This window comes from Phocoena phocoena, chromosome 10, assembly GCF_963924675.1.
Source record: "Phocoena phocoena chromosome 10, mPhoPho1.1, whole genome shotgun sequence".
Taxonomy (NCBI): Eukaryota; Metazoa; Chordata; class Mammalia; order Artiodactyla; family Phocoenidae; genus Phocoena; species Phocoena phocoena.
In genome coordinates this window covers 51,681,825-51,700,930 of record NC_089228.1, presented here as the reverse complement: position 1 = coordinate 51,700,930, position 19,106 = coordinate 51,681,825, and the positions used below count along the sequence as shown (strand labels likewise).

At 36.6% G+C, this 19,106-nt stretch overlaps 1 protein-coding gene across 18 annotated transcripts in view; it reads right to left on the bottom strand.

Annotated features, from left to right (window-relative positions):
- CLASP2 (cytoplasmic linker associated protein 2) overlaps positions 1–19,106 on the bottom strand; it is a 178,656-nt gene that overhangs the window by 141,935 nt on the left and 17,615 nt on the right. For all 18 annotated transcript variants that reach the window (XM_065885770.1, XM_065885763.1, XM_065885769.1 and 15 more), the window contains exons 3-7: positions 15,712–15,815; positions 13,340–13,431; positions 12,051–12,126; positions 10,418–10,515; positions 4,618–4,688 (exon numbers count right to left, since the gene is read on the bottom strand). In XM_065885770.1, coding sequence (XP_065741842.1) covers positions 4,618–4,688; positions 10,418–10,515; positions 12,051–12,126; positions 13,340–13,431; positions 15,712–15,815 — 441 coding nt within the window. The remainder of the gene's footprint in view (positions 1–4,617; positions 4,689–10,417; positions 10,516–12,050; positions 12,127–13,339; positions 13,432–15,711; positions 15,816–19,106) is intronic.

Sequence of the window (19,106 nt, the reverse complement as noted above, 5' to 3'; positions counted from 1 at the left end):
ACACTATTTTAGGTATAAACTATTTATTTGCCTTCAAATTGCTAGTTATAAAAATTTGTTTTCAGTGCTCAATTGATGTATTTTTCTACCTGTGAAAATTATTCAAGCATCTTGGGTTGGGATGAAACATAACATAATGTTAGTTAGGAAAAATTAAGAAATAACTTTTTCATTTAATGGCTTTTCACTTAGCAGCAAGGATTTTAAGGAATAATTTAATTTCATTAAATTCATTAAACAAAGAGTAGTTGTATTTCTTTCATTACCAACTGTAATCACTCTGGATATCCATTTGTTTACTTGTTTATGATCTATCTCTCTCACTAGAATGTAGGCTCCTCGAGGCAAAAACTTTAACTGTCTTCTTCACTGTTGTGACATAATCCGTCTATATTTTAAGAAGACCACTCTCACCTCTGGGTAGAAAATAGATTCCAGGGGTCAAACATAAAACAGAAATCTATTGCAGTGATGCAGGTAAAAGCTAAAGGAGGGCTTCCCTGGTGGCGCAGTAGTTGAGAGTCTGCCTGCCGATTCAGGGGACACGGGTTCGTGCCCGGTCCAGGAAGATCCCACATGCCGCGGAGCGGCTGGGCCCGTGGGCCATGGCCGCTGAGCCTGCGCGTCCGGAGCCTGTGCTCCGCAACGGGAGAGGCCACAACAGTGAGAGGCCCGCGTACCGCAAAAAAAAAGGAAAGAAAAAAAAAAAAAGCTAAAGGAAACTTAGAGTAGGGTTTTAGCAGTGGAGATGGAAAAAAATAAGCAAATTTGGCATATATTAGAATTTCAGAGGCAAAAATGACTAGTTAGAATGGGAGATCAACGCTAACTAATTCTAATCAGGAAATTTCCTAGCCTGAGCTGATGGTGGTGCCACTGACTGAAATGGGTAAACTGGGGGAAGAACAGTTTTGAGGGAAAGGAAGAGACAACAGGCTTTAACTTTTGGACCTGTTAAGCCTGAGATGTCTCTTAGACATCCAAATGGAAATGTCGTCGAGGCCACAGGCTCCCAGATCTAGAGCACAGAGAGATAAATGAGGGCTAGAACTACATATTTAGGAGTCATCAGCAAACAGTTATCATTTGAAGCTTTTGGTCTGGATTAAATCACTGAAAGAGTGGTTGAGAGTCTGCCTGGGGACAGACAAGGGGAAAAAGAGGCTTGGGCCCTGGGACCTACCAACATGATAAATGGGCTTTCCTCTTATAGTCTCATCCCTTATTAACAGAGCCATTAAAGTATTTTTCAATGACAGCTTAATACTGTCATCAAAATCATCATGACCAATTTTTACACACCAATAAGTATTATAGACTTTAACGTTCACATTTGACTATACTTGCAATATTCAAATTATAATCTCCAAAACAGAAAGGTTTCTGAAAACTCTCTCCAAGAGAAATAAATGCCAGATGCTAACCCTAAACGTCCCTGTTTGTGGAGAGATAATGAAAAGAAAAAGAAATGGGAGCTAAAAGAATAGGAAACAAAAAAATCTTCTATTTTGAAGGTAACAGAAATAACCTCACAAAATACAAGGACAATACTTTCAAAATAAACCATATCCAAATAATAAATATCTTAAATTTTTAGTACGCATTATACTTTTCTTCATAGGGCTGTAACTACAGAGTCTGGAATACATAAATGAGTATGTAGTGTAAATGATATGAAAACACACAATCTTAATTCAAGGAATTTTAACAATTCTCCATCTTCTTGCTGTTTCTGGTTTCTATGGAAATGGACAGTGGTAACGGCTGGAAAAATAAGGACAAGGTACTTAAAACACCTTCTATTTAGAGAAGAGGAGTGAGAAACAGCTGGCAATCAGGGTGAGGACTCGTAGTGCTGAAGTTAATTTATGCTTCTGTAACTAAGTTTGAATTAAGGTAGACACAATCTTTTTAACACTAAATTCTCTCACTCCATCTGCCTTCCTGCAATACAACAAGGCTTGGTCTTGGTTTATCCAGCAAAAGAGAACCAAATTATATTAGTAACTAGCTTTCTTACTATTTGACTATAACAACTCATACACCAAATTTTTTCTCCAACATCATGCACATTACTAAGCTAAGCATACTATCTTTAATATGAACCTACTTTCCCAGGTAGAAGAACCACCTATACTATCTTTGGAAATAGCATATATTCTTCACATGTATGGTTAATTAATACTTAAGGATTGAAGGTAAATGCTACCCAATAAGACCAAACACAATTTAGCAATGTTACAAAAAGAAGAGCAGCCACAAAATCAAATAAATGCCAGATACCAACTCCAAACCTCCTTGAGTTCCAATTTGGTCTCATTCTAATTAAGAAGCCAAAAATGATTACACTGGTGAAGTTCCTATGGCTGTGTCTCTTCACTAGTATGATCACTGATACACTACACATAGGTGTAACAGAGTAATCAACCCTACAATTTCTACTAAAAGCATCTAACTAAAACAACTACTCTGGGATCATAGGCAAAACATTCTCTGACATAAATCGTACCATTGTTTTCTTAGCAGTCTCCCAAGGCAATAGAAATTAAAAACAAAAATAAACAAATGGGACCTAATCAAACTTACAAGCTTTGGCACAGCAAAGGAAACCATTAAAAACACACACACACACACACACACACAGAAAAAGACAACATATGGAACGGGAAAAAATAATTGCAAACGATGCAACCAACAAGGGCTTAATTTCCAAAATATACAAACAGTTCATATAACTCAACAAAAACAAAAAAAAAAAAACTAATCGAAAAATGGGCAGAAGGGGCTTCCCTGGTGGCACAGTGGTTGAGAGTCCGCCTGCCGATGCAGGGGACACGGGTTCGTGCCCCGGTCTGGGAGGATCCCACATGCTGCGGAGCGGCTAGGCCCGTGAGCCACAGCCGCTGAGCTTGCGCATCTGGAGCCTGTGCTCTGCAATGGGAGAGGCCACAACAGTGAGAGGCCCGTGTACAAAAAAAACACACAAAAAATAAATAAATAAAAATGGGCAGAAGACCTAAACAGATATTTCTCTAAAGAAGACACACAATACAGATGGCCAAGAGGCACATGAAAAGATGCTCAGCATCACTAATTATTAAATAAATGCAAATCAAAACTACAATGAGGTACCACCTCACAACAGTCAGAATGGCCATCATTAAAAAGTCTACAATGAAAGCAACCTAAATGTTCATTGACAGGTGAATGGATAAAGAAGATGTGGTACGTATATACAATGGAATACTACTCAGCCATAAGAAAGAACAAAATAATGCCATTTGCAGCAACATGGATGCAACTATAGATTATCATACTAAGTGAAGTCAGAAAGAGAAAGACAAACACATGATATCACTTATAAATGGAATCTAAAATATGGCACAAATGAACCTATCTATGAAACAGAAACAGACTCACAGAGAGAACAGACTTGTGGTTACAAAGGGGGAGGGGAGGTGGGGAAGGGATGGATTGGGAATCTGGGGTTAGTAGATGAAAACTATTACACATAGAATGAATAAACAACAAGGTCCTACTGTATAGCACAGGGATCTATATTCAATATCCTGGGATAAACCATCATGGAAAAGAAAATAAGAAAGAATGTAGAGGACTTCCCTGGTAGTTCAGTGGTTAAGAATCTGCCTGCCAATGCAGGGGACATGGGTTCAAGCCCTGGTCCGGGAAGATCCCACATGCCGCGGAGCAACTAAGCCCGTGCACCACAACTACTGAGCCTGTGCTCTAGAGTCCGCGAGCCACAACTACTGAGCTCACGTGCCACAACTACTGAAGCCCACGCGCCTAGAGCCTGTGCTCCGCAACAAGAGAAGCCACCGCAATAAGAAGCCCGTGCACCACAGTGAAGAGCAGCCCCCACTCAAGGCAATTAGAGAAAGCCCATGCGCAGCAACAAAGACCCAACGCGGCCAAAAAAAAAAAAAAACATACATGTATATACTGAGTCACTGTGCTATACAGCAGAAATTAACGCAACACTGTAAATCAACTATGCTTCAATTAAAAAAATAAATTGGGCTTCCCTGGTGGCGCAGTGGTTGAGAGTCTGCCTGCCGATGCAGGGGACATGGGTTAATGCCCCGGTCCGGGGAGATCCCACATGCCGCGGAGCGGCTGGGCCCGTGAGCCATGGCCGCTGAGCCTGTGCGTCCGGAGCCTGTGCTCCGCAACGGGAGAGGCCACAACAGTGAGAGACCCACGTACCACAAGAAAAAAAAAATAATAATAATTAATTAATTTTTAAAAAAACACAATTACTCTGGGAGTAAAAAACACATTTTGTGCACAGAACATAGAAGGCAAGAGGGTCATCGTACCTTCAACTCAGAAGATACCAAATATAAGGCAAAAGAGTAGTATCATTTTACACAATTAACCCATTATTAAATTTTCACTTACTCCAAAAGAATCAGAGGATAGGTAATGATCAGCAGGATGTAAAGACTTTGTTATCCTAAACAAGTTTTAAGCCACAAAGTCAAATCTGCTGAATCAGTGATATAATAGTTGACTAGAAGACATATTTTAGTGTCTAAAACTTTGCTAAATAATCTTAGAAATGTTTGAGAACTGGAATAACTTAATTATTCTTACCTTTGCAGGCACTCAAAATCACACCACCTGAATTTTGCACTTCATCAAATTTGCCAAGTATCATTTCTAATCTGGGAATAAAGAATAAATTTTATTTGTTTGTTTTACATACAGTTTTAATTAGAAACAATTTCCTTCACCATCTCCCTGAGAAAAAACAATTCCAAGGATTCAGTTAGCTCTATACAACTCTCTTTTACAATTAACTCACTGAAAGCAGACACAAAATGCATCTCTTCAGTAGAGCAAAGCAGTCAAATACAGGTAGCACTCTACACACTCGCAGGTGTATTTGTGAAAAGGTAACCTTCAAGTGTAGGGGTTTACGATGTATAAAATAAATAAGCTACAAGGATACATAGTACAACACAAGGAATACAGCCAATATTTTATAATGACCATAAATGGAATATAACCTTTAAAAATTGTGAATCACTATGTTGTACCCCCAAAACTTATATAATATTGTACCATCAACAATACCTCAATTTTTAAAAAAAGGTAACTTTCACACAAAGTAGTTTCATATTTTCATCATAAAATTATTTCCCCAAACCCATCAAAAATATTCGGTTGGCCAAAAGGTTCATTCGGTATTTTCCATACGATGGCTCTAGTAGCACTTAGTTGTCTTTAACTTCATTTGAAACAATTTTGTTAGACTGTATGTGACAGCTGTCGTACCAGCGTGCATTTAAAAAAAGACATCAAGGGGCTTCCCTGGTGGCACAGTGGCTGGGAGTCCGCCTGCCAATGCAGGGAACGCAGGTTCGTGCCCTGGTCCAGGAGGATCCCACATGCCACGGGGCGGCTAGGCCCGTGAGCCATGGTCACTGGGCCTGCTCGTCCGGAGCCTGGGCTCCACAACGGGAGAGGCCACAGCAGTGAGCGGCCCGCGTACCGCAAAAAAAAAAAAAAAGCAACATTTTCAGCATATTATGCTTTATTATTTCAAGAAAGGTAAAAACGCAGATGAAATGCAAAAAAAGGTTTGGGCAGTGTATGGAGAAGGTGCTGTGACTGATCTAACGTGTCAAAAGTGGTTTGTGAAGTCTCATGCGGGAGATTTCTTGCTGAACTATGCTCCATGTTCAGGCAGACCAGTTGAAGTTGACAGCGATCAAATTGAGACATTGAGACCAATCAACATTGTTCTCAACACAGGAGATAGCCAACATACTGAAAATATCCAAATCAAGCACTGAAATTCATTTGCACCAGTTTGATTATGTTAATCACTTTGATGTCTGCGTTTCACATGAGTTAAGTGAGTTACTCGATGAAAAGTGACAAAAGAAAACGCATGATCTTCCATCAGGATAACACAAGACCGCATGTTTCTTTGACGACTAGGCAAAAACTGTTACAGCTTGGCTGGGAAGTTCTGATTCATCTGCTGTATTCACCAGACATTGCACCTTTGGATTTCCATTAATTTAGATCTTTACAAAATTCTCTTAATGGAAAAAATTTCCACTCCCTGGAAGACTGTTAAAGGCACCTGGAACCGTTCTTTGCTCAAAAAGATAAAAAGTTTTGGCAAGATGGAATTATGAAGTTGCCTGAAAAATGGCAGAAGATAGTGGAACAAAAGGGTGAGTACGCTGTTCAATAAAGTTCTTGGTGAAAATGAAAAATGTGTCTTTTATTTTTACTTAAAAACCAAAGGCACTTTTTGGCCAACCCAATACTTTAGTTCCAACCTTATAATGAATATACTCAGTAACCAAGACATTTTTTAAAATTACATAAAAATCATGCTAAGGAAACTTAAGGCAAACATAAAAACAATGAAATATGTCAGAAATTAAAGTGATGCTGATATGACGGATAATCTGATGTTTTTCCTGTTAACCTATTTTAATTCAACAGCAATTCTATTAGCACTTCTGATTTTATATTCAGATAATACACTTCTACTATCACCTCTTTAAAAAAAGTGTTTCTTATTACAAAAGCAATGTATACTCATTATAGAAGAAAATTAGGAAATATAAATAGGAACAAAGAAAAAAACCACAATCCCACCATCCAGAGAACTTATTTAACTGCATGCTTTCCGATGTTTTATATTTATATATAAATTTTTTTCAGACCATGATCATGGGATCATGCTGACAGCACTAATTTTTACTTTCCAATATTATATCATGCTATGATTTATTCTTTTTTCTTAAATTTATTTATTTATTTATGGCTGCATTAGGTCTTTGTTGCTGCACGCGGGCTTTCTCTAGGTGCGGCGAGCTGGGGCTACTCTTCGTTGCGGTGCACAGGCTTCTCATTGCAGTGGCTTCTCTTGTTGTGGAGCATGGGCTCTAGGCACGCGGGCTTCAGCAGTTGTGGCACATCGGCTCTAGAGCACAGGCTCAGTAGTTGTGGCACATGGGATTAATTGCTCCGTGGCACGTGGGATCTTCCTGGACCAGGGCTCGAACCTGCAGTGGCAGGCGGATCCTTAACCACTGTGCCACCAGGTAAGTCCCACTATGATTCTTAAATTATGACTTAGAGATTTGGGTTAAGTCTTTAATTGCCAAATGTTTTTCTCACATCAATGGTTCTGTCATGATTTCACTTCTAAAACCTTAGTTAAGCCTTGGTCCACATCCTGTCATTTTTTACTTGTAAATTGAGGTTGAAAATACTGTTTGGTCTAAAAAAATTTTTTTTAGTTGAAAACCTTCTAGGAATTCATTATAATGGGATTTCTAAACCTTAACTTCAGCTCTTACCCCCATTAAATTCAACAAATATTCACACATCTGAAAGCACTGCAGTCAAAAGACACAGGTCCCTTCATCCTACAAAGTAAGTTACCTTCCAGAGAATTGAGCAGACACTAGATAGGCTGCCCAGAGACTAGATGGACAAGATGAGACAGGGGAGGGAAAACTGGAATTGGAAGATGGGACTTCAGAATGAAGACCAGACAGCCCAGAAACAGAAAGGAGAGGATTTAGGAAAGCTCTCTGGGAAAAAAGGCAGAACAAGATGTTAAGAAGCATGAAATTAACACTCAGCTATTCAGTAGCAAAAAGGGAGTAGGAAACTCAGGGCTGGAAGCTCTGAGAGAAAAGAGGGTTGGTAAGGAATTGAGGTGGGACAGATAAAATATACAGCAAGGAATGTAGATACAGGCAGCTTTAATGGGAAGAGGGGTCAACTGAAAGATCAGGCAAATATAACAGTAACAGGGAGAAAGAAAGGAAAAAGAAATAAAAAGCTATTATAAAATAATAATACAGCTATTTAGAAAAACAAGCTTATTCATAATGGAGGATCATTACACATATAATCTGATGGAAAAGGAGGAAAGGAACAATGTAAGAGTAGAAAGAAGAGACTGGGATCTTTTAAGTAATTCAGGAAGAAAAAGAATTTAGGAAATTCAACAGACGGCAAATACAACAGAGGCTGGAATATCTAAAACACAACTTAGGAGGCCAAACAACAGAGGCCTGTAAAGCTCTGGAAAGTTCTGATTCAGGATAAGGATAGAGAACAGTAAAGCACTAGGATAAAATTGGAAAAGCAACTCTATCCAAAGTCCATATTTAAGTTTAGAGTCATAATAATAAATCTCAAGTACAATATGAAAGAGGTAATTAGGTATCACAGAACTTATCTTTCTTTATAACAGCCAATTATTGAGATAAAACTCATACCATATAATTCACCCCTTTAAAGTGCACAATTCAATGGTTTTTAATATAAAGCCAGAGATGTACACAATCAATTTCAGAATGTCATCATCATCCCAAAAAACAACCCTGTACCCATTAGCAGTCACTCCCCATTCCTCCCAATTTCCTCAGTCCTACACAACCATTAATCTAACTTCTTTTCTATAGATTTGCCATATCTGGTCATTTCATATAAATGAAATCATCCAATATTCCAGCCACTCTGGAAAACTGTCTGTGAATATCAACTAAAGGTAAACATACCCTATGGCCCAGCACTTCCATTCAAATATATTCCAAGAGAACAAATACATAAGTATACCAAAAGACATGCATAAGAATGTTTCTAACAACATTAATTCATAAATGCTACAAAATGAAAACAACTCAGAAGTCCGTCAACAGTATGGATTCATAAAGTATGACCTACTCATACAAAGGAGAACTATAAGGCAATGAAAATGAACTACAGCTGGATCCAACAACCCAAATGAATCTTAAAGAGATAATGTTAACTGAAAGAAGAAAGACACAAAAAGTATACACTATATGATTCCATTTATATAAAATTCAAACAGAGGCAAAACTAACGTATGGTGATAGAGTCAGGATTATGGTTACTTCTGGGAAGGACAGAAAAGACAAGGATTAAGAAAGATTTGGGGAGGATTCTGGAATGTTGTAATGTTCTACTTCTTCACCTGTGTGGGAGATACATGTGTGTATTCACTTTGTGATAACTTACAGAGCTGCATACTTACAATTTATGCACTATTCTGTATGAATGTCAAAATTGAATAAAAATTCTAAATACTTAAAAAAAAACATAATCTCAATATAAATTTAAAAATATATAATGTAACATATACACATACACTCACACAAAATATGTCAATATATGTTAATACCATTTCTTTCATAAAATGATACAGAATTTATTCAAATAAAATTTTTGTTAACCCTGGAAGTAGAAAGCAAATGAATAAGTAAACAAAATGCATATTTTTTAGATGACCTTATTACCTAAGGTGACCTTATTACCTAAGATGACCTAAAAAGTAATTCATACTGGAAATAATCTACATGGTAAGAGAGGCAGCCAGATCTGATGAGACTTATGTAAACAGAACACACCACCACCTATGAAGTAGTCTTGCTCCTCCTGCCACCCCTCACCAAAAATCTGATCAAGTCTATAGATCCAACTACCAATTTACAGGATATAAAGACAGAAGAACACATTAAACCACACCACAGGAAAAGAATTAGTAATATCCAGGATATGGGAAACTTTTCAGGGTAAACTACCCAACTTATTCAACAAATAAAACACAAGGAAAAAAGTACTTGGAAGTACACAAAGATTTAAACAGGCTTGTAATACATAACAACTAATTGTTGGACTTTATTTGTATACTGATTCAAACAAACTGTTAAAACATATATATATACAACATTTATAAAACATTATGACATTTATGAAAATTTGAACCCTAACTGGATATTTGATATTACAGAATTATTTGCAAAAAAATGTAAGGTGTGATGATTGCATTGTGGTTGTGATTGGAAAAAAAAATTTTTTTTCCCTTTAGAAATATGTTGAATAACAAAAAGGACCTACTGTATAGCACAGGGAATTATATTCAATATCTTGTAATAACCTATAATGGCACAGAATCTGAAAAAGATCATATATATGTATATATATGCATATAAACTAAATCACTTTGCTGTAAACCTGAAACACTGTAAATCAACTATACTTCAGTGAAAAAAAATTTTTAAATATATTGAATAATTACAGATGAAATGTTATGAGTTGGATTTGCTTGAAAATAATACAGGACAAGAGTAAGTAGGTAAGGGTGTAACAAACAAAACTGTCCACAAGTTAGTTATTGAAGATGGATAATAGGTACGTGAGGTTCATTATACTATCCTGTCTAGAACAGTATAGAATCTTAAGAATTTTTTAAACAGTAATAACCTATATGTCCTTTTATATCTTTTGAATATTAAAGCATTCCAGAAAATTGAACCTATTTTAAATAAGCACATGAAATTAAAACCTTTAAAACCATTGGCAAAATAATAAATTTAGCAAGACTTACCTAGCAAGGGGAATTCCTCTCTTATAAAGGTCCACTCTCACTTTCTCTCCCACATGTCTATAAATCTCCACCACAGCCAATATTGCAGCATCTCTAACCTGCCAAATAATTCAGAACTTTAAAAACTTACATGAGACAATAAAATACTTCACCTCAAGGTAACATTAAATTCACAGACCAACTCGAAGCTCCAAGTTGGTTTTAATGCCTCTAAACCCCTGGGAAATTATGGCAGGTCATTAACAAAAACCAAGATGACCTGCCAAGAAACCTTGTAAAAGTTTTACAGAAATCTAAGAAACATGCAAATAAATGTGGCTTTTAAAAAATCTTCTATTTGTAATAATATTGTATAAAGAACTGATAATAACTATATGACTACAAATCATTATCGTGGTTAACATATTTTCGTAGAATAAAACTGCCTTTCAAGAATGTGGCCTGAACGCAAACAGATAATTATACACCAATGTTCACAGCATCATTATTCACAATAGCCAAAAGGTGGAAACAACCTAAATGTCTACCCATGGATGAATGGATAAACAAGATGTGGTACATACAATGGTATATTATTCAGCCTTAAACAGGAATGGAAGGAAATTCTGACACATGCTACAACATGGATGAACTGTGAAGACATTATGCTAAGTGAAATATGCCAGATACAAAAGGACAAATATTGTGTGGTTCCACGTTTATGAGTAGTCAAATTCATTTGGAGAGAAAGTAAAACGTGGCCACCAAGAGCTGAAGGACTGGGGGAAATGAGGAGTTATTGTTTAATGGGTAGAGAGCTTCAGCTTGGGAAGATGACAAAGTTCTGGAGATGGGTGGTGGTGACGGCTGCACAACAATGTCAGTGTACTTACTGCCAATGAACTGTACACTTAAGAAAGGCTGAAATGGTATATTTTATATTGTGAATATTTTACCACAATTAAAAGAAAAAATAAATGTGGCCTAAAGACGGGAATGTGGAAGACAGCTTTTAGTTCCTTTGCATAGCTCACTGTCGAAGGGCAAATGAAGAGACAGTAGAACTCTCTACAAACCTCTAGAGGCGCAGCTAGGGCCTAAAAGCAAGGAAATATCCAGGGTCATTCCAAATGCCCAAGTTGTGCCAAAAGGGTTACAGCCAAGATTCAACTCCACCACAAAGAACAAGATCCAGAACACACCCCTGTTTATGCCTATAGTATTTGAAGCTCAGGGAATGAAATTTCCAACAAGTGATATACCACTGGCACAAACAGGGTTATGACTGTTGCAAAAGTTGTTATGCAGGAATGAAAAGGAAGCTGACAATCTGCCCTCACAACTAGCTTATAGGAGGACTAGAGAAGGAAATTCAGGTTCTTTGTTACTCAATCTTTCAAACTCAAGAATTATCCTTTAAGTCCCATCTATCCTTAATACTAGCCAACAGCTAACAAACTTAAGCTACGTTTGTGAATATAATGTATTCTTAAAAACTAAATGTGGTAGACTTTAAAAGAAAAAAATGAAGTGGAATCTTGATTTTACCACCCCCCTCCACCCTCTCTCTTCTTTTTAAAAATGGAACAAGAGCATTAGAAAACAAGAGGTGGCTAAAAAATTAGTCAGTGCTTAAATGTAGATAAAATTTTACCTGACTGTTGGAATCTCCAAATAGGATACACAAATGTGGTACCAACTTGCTGAGGACTAGTGGCTGAGCCCCAAAACTAAATATAATTTGAAAAAAAAAATAAAGAGAATTTGGTTTTAATCAAACAGTAAACAAAATATCCTTATACTTTTATCTGTCTCGATAAGACAAATACGGTGGAGAGCACAGGCACACATCATTAAAACATGAAGGATATGAGACACAAGCAAAACCTAATTCTAAACAATGTGAGATATGTAAAATTGAATAATCATGACTGACAATGAAAACTGTCAACACATGATCCAACAGAGCAAAATGTTCAACCAATGGCACTCTTAAACCTAGCAACCTATCAATCACTTAGAAAATTTGAGCTTTTGCATTAAAATACTGGTTTTTTAGACTCTGGGTCTCAAACAAATTTGCATTCCAGTACAATAAGTAAATTAAAAGATCTTTATTTATGCTTATTAATATTTTGATGAGGTCATTGGTTGAAAGCAAATGACAAGACAGCCAAAAACCATGAAAGTTGTGCAGGCTGAATGCACTTACAAGCTCTAGATGGCAGAAAGGACCATAGAGGAGTAAAAGAAAATAAAATGAAGGTATAGTTAGAGAAAAGGAAGTAGCACTACAAAAAAAGTTGAAAGCTACTATATATTACCTATCTTGTTGCAGAGAACTTGAAAAAATCATCCAGAAAGAGAACAAAAGCCCTAGTTTACAATTTCTTCAGGCTGGAGTTCTGAGCTCTGTGGCATTTATGCTGTCAGAGCTCTGCACACTGCTGTCAGCTTCACTGTCTGGTTACCTGGGGGAGTCTTATTCAGTCTATGATTTTGGTAACCACCTGCACTGCTCTAGAAAACCTAGGGCCAATTGGCAAAAGCGGGCTGGGGAAAATGGCTACAATTGTTGAAATACCACTGAGTTTAAAAAAATTCCAAAGTGGGTCCAGAACAGAGGTAGATCCTAAGTTATATCAGCGTATCTGTTATATGACCATCTACTTGGTTGGCAACTATTAACATACTAAAGAGAAAAAAAGAAACTCTTCTTATCAATGACTAATAATTTTAAATTAACAACATGAAAGATAACAACATACATACAAAAAAATTAACAGATAAAGCTATCAAATAGAAAAACTCTGGTGCCAGAGATAAATTAATAACTATTTAAAATTTGTTATTTCCATAGCTTTCCTTGAGCTTTGTGAAATGGATTTTGCTTTTTCTTTTTTAGAAAAATGAAAAATATACTCCAGTAATCATAAAACTTACATGTTTAATGTTTCAATAAGACACAGACACACGCCTTCTCGAGATCGAAAATTCTTGTGCTTAAAACCAGAAGCCAACTGTTCCCAAATGTACTATTTGAAAGAAAAGTAAACATGTATAACAAAAAATTAAATTACTCATGTTATAATCTTTTATCTATTCCCAACTTTACTACCAACCTTATTGGTAGCTAAATTTTCCCACAGATTTCTCTACAAGTTTTTCTAAGCCAAATTTGCACTGATGCTGCTCTCACCCTTTTTTTTTTTTTTTTTTTTGCGGTACGCGGGCCTCTCACTGTTGTGGCCTCTCCCGTTGCAGAGCACAGGCTCCGGACGCACAGGCTCAGCGGCCATGGCTCACGGGCCCAGCCGCTCCACGGCATGTGGGATCTTCCCAGACCGGGGCACAAACCTGTGTCCCCTGCATCGGCAGGCGGACTTTCAACCACTGCGCCACCAGGGAAGCCCTCTCACCCATTTTTAAATATCTTAATCACATTTTCAATTTTTATTTTATATCTTTCACTTTAGATTTCAATTATTCTCAGAAAAACTGTGTCCAACATTTAAAAACCTTAAAATTTCCAAGGACATATAATTTCTTCTAAACTTTAGAAACCTTCAATAACAATGTTACCATTATAAGCCTAGTAGTATTGTAAGCATTTAAAAGGTCCAATGTTGCCTAGCAACTAGTACAGACTGTCACATGGAACAGGCTTTTTCAGCATTTTATAATTCAGGGGTTTTTTCCTTTTAACACTGGATCCAAATACAGAAACATAATCATTCTATTGCTACCCACTATAATCTTTTTTTTTTGAAAAAGCATAGATAAACCTATACAAACAATCTAAAACAATTATATGGGTTTGTTATAAGAAGGAATTCAACTTTGTTTTTCTAAACGTGTAGCCAATTGTCCCAATCAATCCTTTCTCCACATTTAAGAAACACCACCCTTACCATTTACTAAACTAATGTGTACATACACACATACACACATACTCTCACACATACACACAAATCCCTACTCCTGAACTCTATTCTCCCTGGACTATATTCAGCTCTACTAATATTATTTCCCTCTGCCAAACTTTGTGGAGGGTAACTTGGAAGTTTACCAAAAAAGTCTTAAATGTGAATAACCTGATCCAGCAACACTGTCTCTGTAACTCTGTTCTATAATTACATTTATGTCCAAAAACACATGTACAAGGATGCTCTTTACAGCACTCATAAGAACAGCATGTCAAAAACAAGTTAAAATTTGAACTGCTAAGCAAGTGTCAAAGAATACCCATCAAATTATAAGGATTATATATATATCTTTATACTCTATGGTATAAAAACTCTGAGGAAGTTTACTTTCACTACTATTTGGATTTTTTATAAAACATATGTAATACAATTCTTAAACTGTATTTTAAATAACAATTAGTATCACTGTTATTTTGTAAATTCTGGTTTTTTTCCCACTTAACATGAGCTACTCTTATTTTTTTTTAATAAATTTATTTATTTATTTTTGGCTTCATTGGGTCTTCATTGCTGCACAAGGGCTTTCTCTAGTTGTGGCGAGCGGGGGCTACTCTTTGTTGTGGTGCACAGGCTTCTCATTGCGGTGGTTTCTCTTGTTGCAGAGCACGGGCTCTAGGCATGCGGGCTTCAGTAGTTGTGGCACACGGGCTCAGTAGTTGTGCCGCACAGGTTTAGGTGTTTCACGGCATGTGGGATCTTCCTGGACCAGGGCTCGAACCCGTGTCCCCTGCCTTGGCAGGCAGATTGTCAACCACTGTGCCACCAGGGAAGCCCCCGGCATGAGCTACTCTTTAAATCTTTGTTTACGTGTCAATTTATTTTTACTCCTCTTTCAAAATACGTCCGTAAGGGCAATTTTTTTCTACCATATTCATAAAACACAGGTCACCGTCATCTAATATATGCCTTATATAATTAGTAGCCATCTGTTAAAATAAGAAATTTTCTCCTTGTTTCAGTAAGAGTTGCAGAAATTCATATAACATTCAGTAGTTCTCAAAATAAGCTTTCTCACTGAACATTGTATTATTTGTAGGTAGCAAAAACCAGAAAATCCTAACAAATAATATAATCAGTACATTGTCAAATCACTTAAATCTATGAGTTAGCTTTTTGAAAAAGCATTAAAAGGAAAGCAAAAAATCAAAAAGTTAAATATTGACACTTTATCTTAAATTTCAACTTCTTTAAAGCATTAGCAATAATTTACTGTTTAAAATTTTAGCTTTTATGTCCCTGGGGTTTTACTGACTTGCAGTGATTACCATCTATCTTTACTGTTATTTAATCATTAATTAGCAAAATCTGAATTCTAAAATGTAGGCCTACCATAGGTGGTGCTACTTGATCCATTAACTTCAGTATCAGAGTCTGAGCTTCATCTCGAACCTTGTCTTTGGCATCTCCCATTCTGTCTATTAAAGCTACAATAACTAGAGAAATTAAGGGGGAAAAGAATAAATATTTATAATTCATCTCCATTATAAACTGTATTTTACAAAATTACAAACATCAACTATTTCCATAAATGAAAAGTTATGAGGTAAGCAAACTGTTTCAAGTTCTTTACCCATGAATACAATCAAAAATAAATGAGAAGCAAGTTTCAAAAGAATACATAGAGTATGACATCCACTTATAATAATAATGTTCAAAAAACAGGCAAAACTTAATATTATTCTGTTTAGAGATACATATAGACAGTTAAGCTCTACAGACCAACAAGGGAGTGATTATCCCAAAGGTCATGACAGCAGTCATCTCTGGTAGAGGGTGGAAGGTGTCATCAGGAAATGCAGAGGGAGCATATAAGGAAGTGGCAGAGCTCTAGTTCTCTGACCTGGGCACAGGCAGGTGTTGGTTTTATAGTTATTCTTTAAATTGTACATGCTTGATACGTATTATTCTATATGTACAACATATTACTCAAATGACAAAAACAAAGCATGGGTCCATGGGACTGAGGTCTTTCCCTATTATGTCCAAGACTTTGACACTATTCCATGCAAGGAGGCAGGAAAGGCAGGTTAGAGTCCATTCTTAGAGAGTTTTCATGAAACAGGTTGCTGTAACTATAAATCAATAAAGCACCACAAAGAAATCACATCTTTTAGGTGTGGCGGGAAGGAAACGGGAGGGGGGATAGAACTGAGGTTATAGTTTCTAAAGTCAGCCCATAGGGCAAAAACATCTCATAGTCAAAATTATCTTTTTGTAATCCCTTAAATTACCACTACCACTCAGTGTAGTATTACTAGGTGTGTGACCAAACTATTTAATCTTTTTGTCTTTATCTCCTCAACCCATAAATATGTGCAGCAGTACTCACCTCAGAAGATTACTGAAATATATGTAAACAACTCAGAGAGTGAAGGACACTGGGTAAGCATTCAATGTGTCTCTAGTTTATTTACAGACACACATAATTAAATGTGTATGTAATGTAATGCAAATGTATGCTGCAATGTTAACATTGTCTATAACATAACAACCAGAACTGATATAATAATCAACAACATTTAAGGAAAGAAGGAACACATCCTTCAGGAAGAAAATGATTCAAGCGAGAAGCCAACCATACAAAATGGAAAGATCATCCAAAAATCTAAGCTTAATCAAGGAAATGATTGTGTAAGAAAACAAAGTCCTTGTCATAAAAATCATAAGCCTAATCATGAGGCAACTGAAGTATCTGTCAGTTGAAACAATATAAATCCTTCTCATTTTGCTTAGATGCATTGTTAACACTAGAGAAATTCACCTATATCTACAGGATTGGCTATTGTGGGACTCATTCTGATAGCTTCTGACAGACAGAAGACAATACTAAACACTAGTAAATGTTAGATATTATTATGTACTAAGCACTGAATTATCTCACTTAATCCTCATAACAATCCTATGAAACAGAGTAGGCCCGTTTGATAGAGAAGGCCCAGAGCGATTAAATACTTTGACCAAGGTCACACAAGTAGCAAATAGTGAAATCAGGATTTAAGTAATCTACACAGTGTTAGGCTACAGTTATAACTACTTCCATTTATTTGTGACTGAGGTGGGGTGTGTGTGTGTGTGTGTGTGTGTGTGTGTGTGTGTGTGTGTGTGTGTGTGTGTGTGTGTGTGTATTAACAACCACATGACAATAATGAAAAAAAAATAGACACTTCATTCCTGAGAGGTAGAGTTTAACTCCAAAACAAAATAAAGGGACTTCTCTGGTGGTCCAGTGGTTAAGACTCCGTGCTTCCACTGCAGGGGGCACGGGTTCAATCCCTGGTTGGGGAACTCAGATCCCGCATGCCGTGAGGCGCAGCCAAAAAAAAAAAAAAAATTTTTTTTTGGCCCAAACGGGGCTCACTTCAATTTAAAAACTAAAATTTGTAAAACATAAACAACTAAAACAAAAAACCTCACACTACATAAACTTAAGATTTACAGCTAGGGCTTCCCTGGTGGCGCAGTGGTTGAGAGTCCTCCTGCCGATGCAGGAGACATGAGTTCGTGCCCCGGTCCGGGAAGATCCCACATCCCGCGGAGCGGCTGGGTCCATGAGCCATGGCCCCTGAGCCTGCGCATCCGGAGCCTGTGCTCCACAACCGGAGAGGCCACAACAGTGAGAGGCCCGCGTACCGCAAAAAAAAAAAAAAAAAAAAAAAAAAAAAAGATTTACAGCTATTAAATTAAACAAAAAATTTCATAATTTTTTTCCTTTTTAACATATAAACTCTTGGAGTCAAACAGAACAAGATTTATTTCTGGCTCTACTGGTTATTTAATTATGCAAGATAGTAAACTTCTCTTAACTTCAAAGTTTCTTTGTCTGTAAAATAAGGAGGGATCCAGGTCTATACCTCACACAGCTAGTGAGAGAATAAGTAAAACTGGTAAAAAGCACCTGTGGCCAAGCCCATAATAACCATTCAGAAGTGTTAGCACTATTCCTTAAAGATCTGTAGATAATGAACATGCAATCAATAATTATTGGGAATACAAAACAGAGCTTTTCACTCTAAACTCTCAAAAAGAACTTGTTAAACAAACAAATACATCTATCATAGACTGGAATTTGGACAGTGAAAACACAGAATAAATCTGAAGCATAGGTGTTAGCATATTTTATTCTCTTAGCATTGTACAAGATGCAAACCATTGTACAAGATGCAAAGCTGATGACCAGGCATCCTGACTGTTCTAATACCCTTTCTACAAAACCATTTTGGACTAAAACTATCTGTTTAAGATTTGTAAAATATGAAATCCTTTACTGTTGTCATAAAACCAGGCTTGGGGGAATCATAAAACCAGGGTTGGTGGTCCAGTGGTTAGGACTCTATGCTTTCACTGCCTAGGGCGCAGGTTTAATCCCTGGTCAGGGAACTAAGATCCCTCAAGCTGCGCGGTACGGCAAAAAAAAAAAAAAAAAAAACTTGGTTGGTGATCAGTGTTAAATGTAAATTGTATTTTTTTTTTTTTTGGTTTGAACATTAAATTTTTCCACGGTACATGTAGTCACAAGAGAAATTTTAAATATATTAAAGAATTACATTAATAGAGTCCATACTTTTTTGGTACTTTGTCTAAAACTGACCATGAACCTCAATTTTCCTAAAACTCACTTTTAATGTAAAAAGATAAAAAATATCTGTAATGATAATAAATAACCTAAGTGTACCAAAAGGAAAACAATATCACCACATCAAGTTACATATATCTAAGGTTACATT